This window comes from Gouania willdenowi, chromosome 20, assembly GCF_900634775.1.
Source record: "Gouania willdenowi chromosome 20, fGouWil2.1, whole genome shotgun sequence".
NCBI lineage: Eukaryota > Metazoa > Chordata > Actinopteri > Blenniiformes > Gobiesocidae > Gouania > Gouania willdenowi.
The window spans coordinates 8,464,539-8,476,523 of record NC_041063.1 but is presented as its reverse complement, the minus strand read 5'-3'; the positions used below and the strand labels follow the sequence as shown (position 1 = coordinate 8,476,523).

The 11,985-nt window shown below is 39.0% G+C and overlaps 1 protein-coding gene across 4 annotated transcripts in view; it reads right to left on the bottom strand.

Moving 5' to 3' along the window:
• Positions 1 to 448: 448 nt before the first annotated feature.
• arhgef4 (Rho guanine nucleotide exchange factor (GEF) 4) overlaps positions 449 to 11,985 on the bottom strand; it is a 55,691-nt gene continuing 44,154 nt past the window's right edge. For 2 of the 4 annotated variants that reach the window (XM_028434989.1, XM_028434990.1), the window contains 9 exons: positions 9,464 to 9,643; positions 9,187 to 9,366; positions 8,618 to 8,797; positions 8,316 to 8,548; positions 5,531 to 5,660; positions 5,312 to 5,443; positions 3,191 to 3,434; positions 2,948 to 3,025; positions 449 to 2,267 (listed from right to left, as the gene is read on the bottom strand). In XM_028434989.1, the coding sequence (XP_028290790.1) occupies positions 2,110 to 2,267; positions 2,948 to 3,025; positions 3,191 to 3,434; positions 5,312 to 5,443; positions 5,531 to 5,660; positions 8,316 to 8,548; positions 8,618 to 8,797; positions 9,187 to 9,366; positions 9,464 to 9,643 (1,515 nt within the window). In that variant the 3' untranslated portion in view covers positions 449 to 2,109. Of the gene's footprint in view, positions 2,268 to 2,947; positions 3,026 to 3,190; positions 3,435 to 5,311; positions 5,661 to 8,315; positions 8,549 to 8,617; positions 8,798 to 9,186; positions 9,367 to 9,463; positions 9,644 to 11,985 lie in introns of all 4 variants that reach the window. The other 2 variants (XM_028434987.1, XM_028434988.1) reach the window with 1 other exon arrangement.

The window sequence follows — 11,985 nt, the reverse complement described above, 5'->3', positions numbered from 1 at the left end:
AGAGGAATATAATTTCTCCCTTTGTATACACAAAATAACTCCAAACACACAAAAAACGACAGCAAAATGTTAAGAAATAAATTAAAAAATACACAAATTTATTTAAAATTAAACAAATTGACCACAAAAATTAACAAAGAAATACAAAAAGACACATAGCGACACCAAAATCACACAAAACAACAAACACATGCACAGGAACAGTGAGTATTTTCCTGTGTTAAAGCTTGTGGCCCTACTGTGGTACAAGTTGCTGAAGCCATAATTAGAATATATTTCATGAACTAAAACAGTTCTTTGCATCTGTCTTCAGGACTCCACATCCCACAATGCAATGCACCAAACTTTTCTGACAATGTCAATAACAGAGTGCTTTTGTCCATAGGTTGAATCATAAGCCCCAGCCGATGAGAGAGAGGAAAAGCTAAGAAGAAACAGGACGAATGTCATCAGCATGGGAATGTTTATTTCAGGAGAAAGAACATTTTGACCTCAAGGTGAAAGAATACATTTCACTGGTTGTACCTACAGTGATCCCACATGGATACGCTGGTTTATAGTTCAATGATGAAAAGCAGGTACATCGAGGAGGCAAGTCTGTCTGTGTGTGTGTGTGTGTGTGTGTGTGGTTAAATATAGCAGTGTTCTTCATATATAAAAAATATTCTTCAAAGGACTTCCACATCCATGCATGTCATTATTAGTCACCATGACACACTTTAAATGGCACTTAAATAAATCACATCAGAGCGATGTGAAGAAGCACATCTACAGTTTTATTAGAGAGGAACACACAGGGGGTGGTTTACCTTCACTGATGGACCATGGAGGACCACACACTGGATGGGCCTCATTTATCAACCGTGAGTGAAAGCGTGTGTAAATGTGAGTTCACATTGTGTCATAGAACAGGACCAATGTGTGATTCATAAACACTGGTATCTGACCAATCACAGCATACCAATGATCAGGTTTTGATTATTGGCTGAATTAGATCAACATGTTACACCCTCCTGTTTCTGAGACCCCGCCCACTGAGGTCAAACAAGAATGGAATCTTTACCAAGATGAAAATCCTCATCTTCACATCTGAGGTGGAACAAAACAATGATGAGCTTTCTGAACGTGTGAAAACTGGCCTTAAAGGAACTCATTTAAACGCTCTGTGAAGGATCAGCTACTGAACTGGAGACGTCTGCCCCCCTGTGTGCACTGAGAACTACACAACAGAGATCCTGGAGAGACACACGGAAATATGTTTATATTGGCCTCAGTCCGCACGCTTTGGGACATAAATATCACATTAAAATAAATAAATGATCAAAACCCTTAAACAAGCCTTAAAAAATACTTAATGTCCCTTGTCTGTGTTTATTATGTCTATTTAATCACATTACTGATTAAATACTGCACCACATTTGTAAATGTTTAAGGTATACTTTACATTTAAAAGCATGTGTTCTCAGTAATAACGTGGGCTTTTTTAAAATTAATTTCATTTTGTTTAATTTGTTTTAATGTGTTTACTTTATTTTCAGTCTCACTCAGATGAATTACACCAGATCAGAGGTTAGATCTGATCATAGCGTATGATCACGTCAACGTTGATAAATACTGAAGCTGCGTGAATTTGGTTGAACACACGTCGTACCCTCAGATCTGAACGTACCAAAGCTTGATAAATGAGGACCAGTGTGTGTGTGTGTGTGTGTGTGTGAGTGTGTGTGCTGCTGATTCTCAGAAAAAAACTAATCCATTAATTTGTGACAAACCGAAAAACACGTAAAAAAAAAAATCATTTAGGAACAAAAATCCCAACAAATGTAGTTTAAAAAACCTAAAATGTCATCATTCACAGCCACGTTTTCCTTTTTCATGAGTAGAAACAGACGTAATACAGCAACACTATCAACAGTTAGCATCTAAGACATAAAAAGAAGAAAAGAAAAGTCAGCAGTAAAAATGTAAAAAGGAGCCACACTGCAGCTGGACAGTAGTCAGTGGTTAGGGATGGTGGGTTAAGAAACAGTTGAGTCTTTAAGGACACCATCCTCACATCTGATTGTTAACCAACCCATAAAGTGCTTTCAAAATAATAGGAGCCTCTCGTTACTTCTTGAAGGGTGTCAGTCTGCCGATGTTGTGCCAGAATGTGGAGGCTTTACGTTTGGGTTCTGCCAACATGAAAACCTGCTGCTGGGGCAGAGCGGTGGGCAAGGACGGGTGTTTCTGACCCAGCAGGAAGTCGTAGTAGGGCCGGGTCACAGCTGAACATGAAAAACATGGACGGAATTTAGATTTAAAAAGGAAAATCACTCACAAATATATGACACATGCTCTACTGATGTCCCAATATAACCTTAAAGAGTAAATTAAGAGAATAAATGACAATATGAAGCTAAAGACGGACTGATATGCAGACGTGGAGCAGTGAGGAGGTGACTTCATGAGTCAACGGAAACTCTTCAATAGAAACTCATCAGAAAACACGAGAAACTAATATGTTATGCAAGACGTCCACTTATCACAAATGAATATTTACTTAGTACTTATTGTATATTTAAGTTTTTATTTGTTTGAGGCTGTAAGAAGAGAATTTCCCTGTTGTGGAATTAATAAGGTAGAAATGATCAATAATCAATCAGTCCATAAACACTATGCATGAGCTGAGTGATGTTTGTCTATTTGTCTACACAGGAAATTAAGAAAACAGTAACGTAAAGTAATAAGTAGTGAAGTTACTTTTCAAATGCAGTAATAAGTAAAGTAATCTCACTATAATTTACAGAAGTACATAGTAACTAGTAATTAATTACTTTTTTGAGTAACTACCCCAACACTGGATTCAACACACTGCTGCATCAGGACCTGAGGTCATGGTCATGAAATGATTGATCTATTTTTTCTAATAATCTATAAATCAAAAGTGTATGTTTTATCATCAAACCTTTGGGTTTTCCACTCAGGTGGTTTTTACAGGCGTTCACCATGGCCTGTTTCTTCTGTACGTCTGTTAGAGAGAATCCTGAAGAGGAACAATATTAAGGATTATTACTGATAAACCTCTTTCATCATTCATAACACACACATTTTTGAATCAAACAGCCTTAAAATAGTTTGAAACGAATCAGTGTAGACGGTGTTTAAAGGTCAAAGTTCACTGAGGAGGTTCAGGGATCTTTTATCTCACCCATGTCCCGGTCGTGCTGGACTTGTTTCCTCTCATCCTGGAAGGCTCGGAGCCAGCGCTGCTTCTGCTCAGGTTTCTTAGCACACAGGAGGTGGACTTCATCTCCACTCAGTGAACGCAGCTTCACCGCGTTCTTCACGCTCACGTTAAAGAACTTCTCTTTACCGTCTTCTACATCCATCACCTCCATCTGGTCCATCATCATTCGGCCTTTATAGTAGAGGATGTCCCTCCGCAGGAGATCCTGGAGTCCAACAAAACATTTAATCAGACATTATTCTACAGTCAGAAATACATCTGTGTTTGATCTTCAATGAGCCACAATAAGGTCATAATAATGTACTTAGAGTACTTTTAATAAAGAGATGGTGTAACTAACTTCTTTGTTCAAATGCAGAGATAGGCAACATTTATTTAACATTTATCCAACGGGGGCCACAAAAATGACTACACTAACATTAATGTCAGTATTTTGGAATATTAACCAATCAGAGCTTTAACACAGGGAAGAAAATAGGTGTGGGTTTTTTGTGTCATTTTTAAAAATTTTTTAAATTTTTGTGTGTAACTGCAGTTATTTTGGTTTAGGGCGGAGAAAGGAAGGATTGCAGATCGCGTGCAGCCTCTGTAGGTGCTCCACATGCTCCCTTGTAGTTTACGGGGCGGGAAGGGGGACGGAGGGCCAGTGGAGGCATTGAAAAATAAACCCTTTGCTTTCCCTCTGAAACAGTCGGATGATGTGTGACGACCTTGGTAGATCTGGTTCAGAAAAAAGCCCACATGGCGATGAGCAAGATGGAGGAGGACGCAGCGTCAGTCTGCACAACATCTTGGGTGAAATAGAAGACAGACAACCTTGAGCGGTTGGCATGTAGGGGAGGCCAATGATGATAAACTATCCAATAATGTGGCATCAAACTGCAAGCCAAGCACTCAGCCTTTCCAAGCTGGTTTCAATCCCGCGTAAACGCTCCAAAGTAGCCTCCTGCTTACTTTTGAGTTCGTTCATCACATTAGTGTTGAGTGCTCTGCCCCATCCTTCAAAATTCACTGGCAACCTTCCTAAAACAGCTGCCAATGTAATACAGACTTTGTGATAGATCAGAAAGCTGCTCGCTCCAATCAGCAGCATCCTTGCCACCATAAATCCAATCATGTAGATGTCCTCCACGTCCTCCATGGAAAGTATGGACAGACACACGACCTTCCACTTATTCCAGGAATCCATCGTTTATCCAGCCGCAAATATTCCATCTGGACATGCCGTGTCTTTGTCGAAAAAATGTGATCGATTGCATTGAGAGCCCAGCTGACCAATTACATAATTTAGGTTTCTGGATAAAGTGCAGAGAGAGTCTCCTATTAGATCCACAAGACAGAAGACAAAACAAGTGGCAAGGACAGATAGGGAGGAGAGTGGGAGCAAAGAAGAATGCAATCGCCTTCACCGAGTAGGAGAAGAGTGTCATTGTTTTGTATCTTTTTCATTTATTTTTGTGTGCATTTGTTGTCCTTTTGTGTACTTTTTTTATCCTTCTGTGTGTTGTTGGAGTAAATTTTTGTATTTTTGCTGTTTTATGTATTTTTTACCTCATTTGGTGCGTTTACCTTGAGGGCCGCCCAAAATTAAAATCAGATATACTTTATTTATCCCAGGGGGAAATTGCTTCTTTTTTTTTTTTTTTTTTTTTTTTTTTTTACAGATGGTCCAGAAATATTTTGAATGAAAAGAACAAACACTAAAACATAGAAAAGTAAGAAAAGAAAAAGAAAACGTACATAATGAAATAAAAGACTGTTAATTACTGTAAATAGGGATTAAATACAAGTGCACACCTTCAGAAAAATATAATACAAATATGGTCCCCGGACCACCAGTTGCCCATTTCTATTCTAATGTGTGTGAATCAAGACTGCTTTTAATTGAAATTAAAGAAATTCGCTCCAATACAATAAAATGTCTCCTATTCAAAGAGTGTTGGTAGTTCTTCTCTATCAAATCAAACTTCATGATCAATTCAGCCCAATGTCAATAGAAAACGTGTGTCCTAACTAATGGTTTTAATCATGGTTACAGTGAACATAGGGATGTATTAATGGGTTAAAGATGAGAGGATTTACCTTTTTACAATAAACCAACTGATGATCAAAGAGGAAAAACATTCTCTGCTGATTCTTGGACTGAGGCTGAGACACTTTGGTCAACTCGCCCGAAAAGATGAGGTCAGAGCTTCTGCTGAGGACGTCCTCGCCCTGAGGAAAAAAACACACACACAGACACACACAGAGTGTAACACACACACACACACACACACCGGCACAGTGTGTTGGTTCTCTAACCTCCCAGTCCTCTATGGAGCTCTGCCAGTGGGCGATCTTATCAATGTTTTCAAGCCGTCGTTTCCTCTCATTAATCAGTCGAGCCACGTTCTTCATGGCGTTCAGAGCTGCCTCCACATCTTTGTAGTCCCTACACAATAACAATCAAATCATCCTCAAAAAGTGTTGGAAGAAAAATGAAGCCCAACACAAAACACAAAATAACTCCAAACACACAAAACGACAGCAAAATGCCAACAAATTACACAAGGTAACGACAAACAAAAAAAAAAGAATCCAGAAATACACAAAATTTCAACAAAACTACTCTTGAAATACAGAGTGAAAGAAAAACACACTAAATGATTAAAAAACACACACACACAAACACACATAGCGACTCCAAAAACACACAAAACAACAAACACACATACACAAACCCTTAGTATTTTCATGTGTTAAAGAAAGCTTAGACTGGTCATTGTTCTAATTGATTGACTCTCCTCTATTGATCATGTGACCCTCACATGTTTGTGTCCCTGTTGTGATTAAAGTTGGCCTGGGTCACCAGTTAAAACGACCAAGCAATAATTAGAGCTTAATTTTTCATGAAACTAAGAAATCACAGTAAGAATGAAATAAAAACACTTCAATTATCCATGTACAGAACTGTACATCCCACAATGCAATGCACCAATATTTACCAACAATGTTAATAACAGCCATACTTTGAGGTCAAGACCTTTGAAAGCTTGAAGATGATTTTCAGTTTTATCTTTCGTGGTGCCTGTAGGAAGACCATGTTTTTTTGTTTTGGTTGTTCTTGTTAATGTTAATTGATTGGTGTGTGTCGTACGTATACATCTGTTCTTTGCACACATTGGTACGTTATGAACCTCCGTTCACCATCAGAGGGGTATTCCATAAAGCGTGTTATGTTCAAACTCTGAGTATGTTCAGGCTCAAATGAGGGAAACTGAGTATCTCATTCCTAAACGCGAGGTATGTTTTTCTCTGAGTATGTTACCATGGCAACATTGTCCGTGAACTAAACCTGGTCGCTGGCAGGTTTTATCAAAGAAACCCTGGGGTTTATACCTGGCTCCGCCCACCTGAACACCATTTCTGAACACTTTAATGAACCTTAACACTCTTCTCTAGTAACATCACACACCACAGACGTGTTCACATCATTACTAATGTTGTGTTGCTTTACGTTTTTTTTTGTGCAAACGGTAATTTTCTTTCTAACATTGTGGATACAGATCATTAAGTTAAAGACACTGAGAGGTTGATCTGCATTAAAACATCTACTGACGTCTGTAGAAAAGTTCACTGAATACAAACCTGTGGATAATGTAAAGGTGGAAATGATCATTTAAATGAATCCACTTTTAAGGCTCGATTGTTGTTTTATATTGTTATACAGTTAAATCTGTAACTCACGTCTCTTTAAAGGTATGATGGCACAGTGAATTGTGAAGCTGCACTTGGAAGCGATGGGTCATGGGTTCGCGTCCCGCTTCAGTGGTTTTTTTTTTATGACATTTTTTAGGACATTGAGATGACTCTGGCGACAATATTACATTAATAATCAATATAATTGATTCGATATCAAGCAGCAGTCACAGTCTTTATATCCAGTGTAACAGGAGGGCTCTCTATGCAGACATCCTATGCTGCTGCCACGTCTCTACAGACACATTTTATTCATATTATTCACCACTTGTCACGTCACTGAAGCAATAAAGTGATGAAGGGACCAAAAAGTGTGACTAATTACGGGTGATTTAAGCCACTATAGTCACTGAGTCACCTTTAGAACAGGCTCATGTTCCTCAAACACCGGCTTATTTCACCCATTAAAGTGAATAAATCACTCTCTTCCGGGTGGTTGTCATGGCAGCTCGAGTAAATCTCTGATCCATTGATGATGGCTTTCTATCACACGCGTGCACGTAAGTAAACCAAGGTTTACATACTCAGGGTTGATTGACCCACTTCATACCAGCCCTCCTTTATGGAATACACCTCTGACCTTTGCCAACATTTGTTTTATTATTATTATTTAGTTTTTTCGTTATCTAATTTTAATCTTGTTTACTTATTTTTATTTCAAATATCTGTATGCTGTGTGTTTAATTTAACTTTCAATTTATTTTGTAAATGTTGTTCATTTATTAATACGTGTACGTGCATACATCTATGAGTATGTGTGTGTGTGTGTGTATATATATATATATATATGCATACATTAAAATTTTTGTGTGACCCTTTTGTTATTATTGTCAGTTTTCTTTTGTTGTGGTTTATCCCTGATCCTTTTTTTACTAAACCAAATGGGGAAAGCTTTGTTAATTGAGTGTCAATAATAAGTAATAAAAAGAGAGAAAAATTCAAAGTTTTATTTATTTTTTGTTGTTTAGCAATTGATCTCTGATTTTATTGATCTATCAGGCCTACACTGTGGCTTTATCTGATAAAACATTTTGTCTCCAGCAGTTTAAAATTTCTTTTTCACTCAGTAAAAAAGGCAATAAAAGAGAAAGAACCGTAGTAAAATGCGTGTGAATGGTTTCAGAGCTTTGTGTGTGTGAAGATTCTGTCATCATCTGTGCTTAAAGTCTCAATGAGATCAATAATGTCTTTTTCAAGACAGTTCTGGAAGCTATTAGGTTTAATGGACTTGCTCAAGGTCCCACAGTGGATTCAAACCAGCAAATTAAGAAGCCCGTTTCCATAACCACTAGGCCACCACTGCCCTATTATTATTACATCTTAGCTGCTACGTGCTACGTTCACTGACCTGTGCTGAGGGTTGGTGTATTTCAGCAGCTCAGCCAGCTGCAGAGGGTATTTACAGATCTTCTGAACTGGTGTGAGGAGGAAACCATCCAGAGAGATGTCGATCATCCTCTGGAGGAGGCGACACGCCTCGAAGAAGAACACGTACTTGTTGATCTTCATCAGCTTTGAGATCTGAACGCACGCGTTAGGATGATTGTTGCAGTACTCAGAGTAGATCTGAAAATCTGTCTGCTGCACATGGAGGGAGAGGAGAGGTTCAGTGTGTGTGCGTGTGTGTGCGTGTGAGAGACATGGACTCACGTGTTCCAGGAAGCAGCAGCCGATCTCACTGCGATGGGGCGTGTCTTTATTGAATTTCTTCTCCAGGCCTTTGAGGAACTTCCTGTGGAACCTGTAAATATCTTCTATGTTTCCAAAGATGGTTCGAAGCTGCTCCTCAGTGAACATGTCCGTCCTCTTACGACACTGTTTGATATAACCCTGGAGGAGGAAACACAATGAGAACAAAACTCCTGAACATTGTCTGCTTTAACTTTTGGGTCGTTTCAACACATTTTCAGGACATCCCACACCAATACCAATTGTTCCTTAATAATTCAATATTCACACTGTAAATGTTTAGTTTGATTTGATGAATACTTTCTGATATATGAACAATTTAGTGAGGAGGGTATGTGTCCTTATTTTTCTTCCTTGTTCAGCTTCCAATATTTCAGGAACTACAGCACATAGGAAAGATAAATATGGTATAGTAATATAGCTCATATGTTTGTTATTGTGATTCACTGATAGATCTTGGATCATAGCTCATTTTATGAAGAATAGAAGATGTTTAATGATAGTTTTATTCAGAGTGGAGGTGTGCAGACCTCACAGATGTCCTTCAGATGTTTGATGTAGTCTCTCTCAGTGCTCATGATCTCATTGATGACGTTAGTCCTCATCTGCTCCTTACAGGGCAGGCCTGGTCCTAGTAGCAGGTCCATGGAGGCTCCAGGAGGAACCTGGGACATGAACTCCACCATGGGCTCATCCTGGTTCACACGCAGCTGAGGATGAAACACACACCCAGGGCTCATATTTCCTGATCCCACCCATGACTCTAAAGCTAGTCAGTATTTAACGCTATTTAATATTTAAACTCACTCGTACAAAGCTGGCAGGGAACCATCCCTCACTGTCCAGGATGCGACCCCACCACCACTCTTTATTGGTAGCGTCCACCACCTCAATAACGTCCCCAGCCTTGAAGCCCAGCTCCTGGTCATCCATGGTGACGTGGTCCCACAGAGCCTCAGCATAGACCACGCCCCCATCACTGATCAGCTGCAGACAGGAATTATTTGAGAAAAATTGCAGGACTTTTGGAAAAATTTAGTTCTTTCCATCATGTGATATGAACATGGGGAAACTGTGAGTGCTGGAAATATTGTAAAGTTTCATTGAATTTGTATATTTTGAGAAACTGAGATATCTATAACTGGATTAGTTGGTGATTTACTCATTAATTCTTTCTTTTTTTGTTTTTGTTTTACTTTCTCCTGTGGGCCAAATAGGATGGTCTAAACGGCCAGAATTGGTCCCTGGGCCTCGAGTTTGACACATGTACTTTCTAAAGATGATCTCTGATGAGAACCTGCTCAGGGACACGATGTGGTCTATAACCCAGTCTGTAGGACCGTCTGTCCCAGAGTCTGAGGAACAGTCAATGAATGATCCTCACCCTGACTCACTCACTCTGATCCTCACCCTGACTCTCCCTCTCTGATCCTCACCCCTACTCTTCCTCTCTGATCCTCACCCTGACGCTCTCTCTCTGATCCTCACCCTGACTCTCCCTCTCTGATCCTCACACTGACTCTCCATGGTAGTAAAACAAGCTAATACTGTCTCTGTTGCTAAGAAACAGGCCCACGTTGTCCTACCTCTGGTGCTTTATGCTCCACATTCATCAGACATGACAGCACAGAGTCACACCTTGACCTGACCATCTGTACACATCTGTACACATCTCACAGTGTTTACTTTACACACTTAGCTGGATCCAATAGATCAATCTTCTGTTTCAGAATCAGTGAATTTAGAGTTTTGCTCAAAGTGTTTGAATGTTTGCTTCCTTATCTTGTTCTGTTCTGAAACTATTGGTAAACATTTTTTGAGACCATTTATTGAAATTACATAGAATTACCCTATATTTACTATTTTCAGCATCTAAAGTCTTTATATTTCTAATAAACACTGTAGGATACTCAATGCTTGGCTTTCTTGGCCAACCTAAAAATAAGCATTTCATGTTTATGTGATCAAAGACGGACGAATACATCAGAGCCAACTACATGGAATCAGTGGAAGTTCTCCTTTACATATGAACATAACAACATGGGGTGAGAGCGTTTTTAATTCACTTATAACACTAAGTCCTGAGAAAAGGTTTTAAAAACATTGAATCTTACAAAACATTTGATGAGTTGATTTAAAACTCATATTAGTACGGCAGATGAACAGGTTGAACGAGCTCCATAGGTTTAAAACCACTCCATACTATTAATGTCATAACTCTCAAGTCTCAAACAGTGAGTGACCGTCAAAATATAGATTAAATAAAACATATTTGTGAACAAATGAAATTAGAGATGAATTTTATGTAATAAAATGTGAACTAAGTCAGATAAAGAAGAAAAAGTTTAAAAACACAAAGTCCAAGAAAATGTTCTCACACAGAAAGATTAAAAGAGTATCTGTTGACGGCCTGTGGTGCAAAGAAGGAAAATTACAATTTCATTGATCAGATTCTTTTATCCAAAGTGACGTCCAACACCAGCAGTTAGAGTTAATGATTCCACAGTGATGAACCAGGGTGGATTAGAACCAATGTCCCGCTGATTATAAACCTGTTTCATTAACCGTTACATCGCCATCGAAGGAACTGGATCCTTGAGCTCTGGCAGATGAGATAAAGTCTCCTTGATCATAAACACTGATCAGGTTGGAACAAGAACGGAGAACATTGTCCAAAGCTTTGTCCTCTTTCTTTCTGCAGAGCGTTCCTCTCCATGGGTTCCACTAAAGTCTTGCTCATACGTGCACGTCCACTAACAGCAGGTCTCACGTGTATTACTGACCCTTTACGACTGAAGCGTTTTCATTCTGTCTCTACTTAAAGAAAACGGAGAAACTGAAACAATCAGGTTTTGGATTAGTGATGCACCAAAATGAAAACTCTGAGGCTGAAACCGAAACACTGAAATAAATTATTTTGCCAATTATTATTCCCATTGCATTATGGCTCTGAATGTGTACTACCCGCTAAAATTAAAACATTGCAGTTGTATACTTTAATAACATTTAATAATATAATCATGTTGTACAGATCTCTGCTTCATTTATTATCAAAGCACACGCTTTAATTCATCCAAGTAATGATCTTTATAACACAGACCAAGTACAGTCATGATGTAGATCAGAGGATCTCTGTGAAACGTGCGCTAACAGACTCTGAAACCAGATGCTGATATGTAGCCCCGCGTCAGACACCCGTGTGCTCCGTGTTAACGGAGAACTACACGTAACTACATAGAAACATAAATCACACTTACTGCTCCGTCTCAAACTCTGCTTAGTAGAGGCTTTACTGTTCAGATGTTTTAAATACAGATGCTCCACGAGTC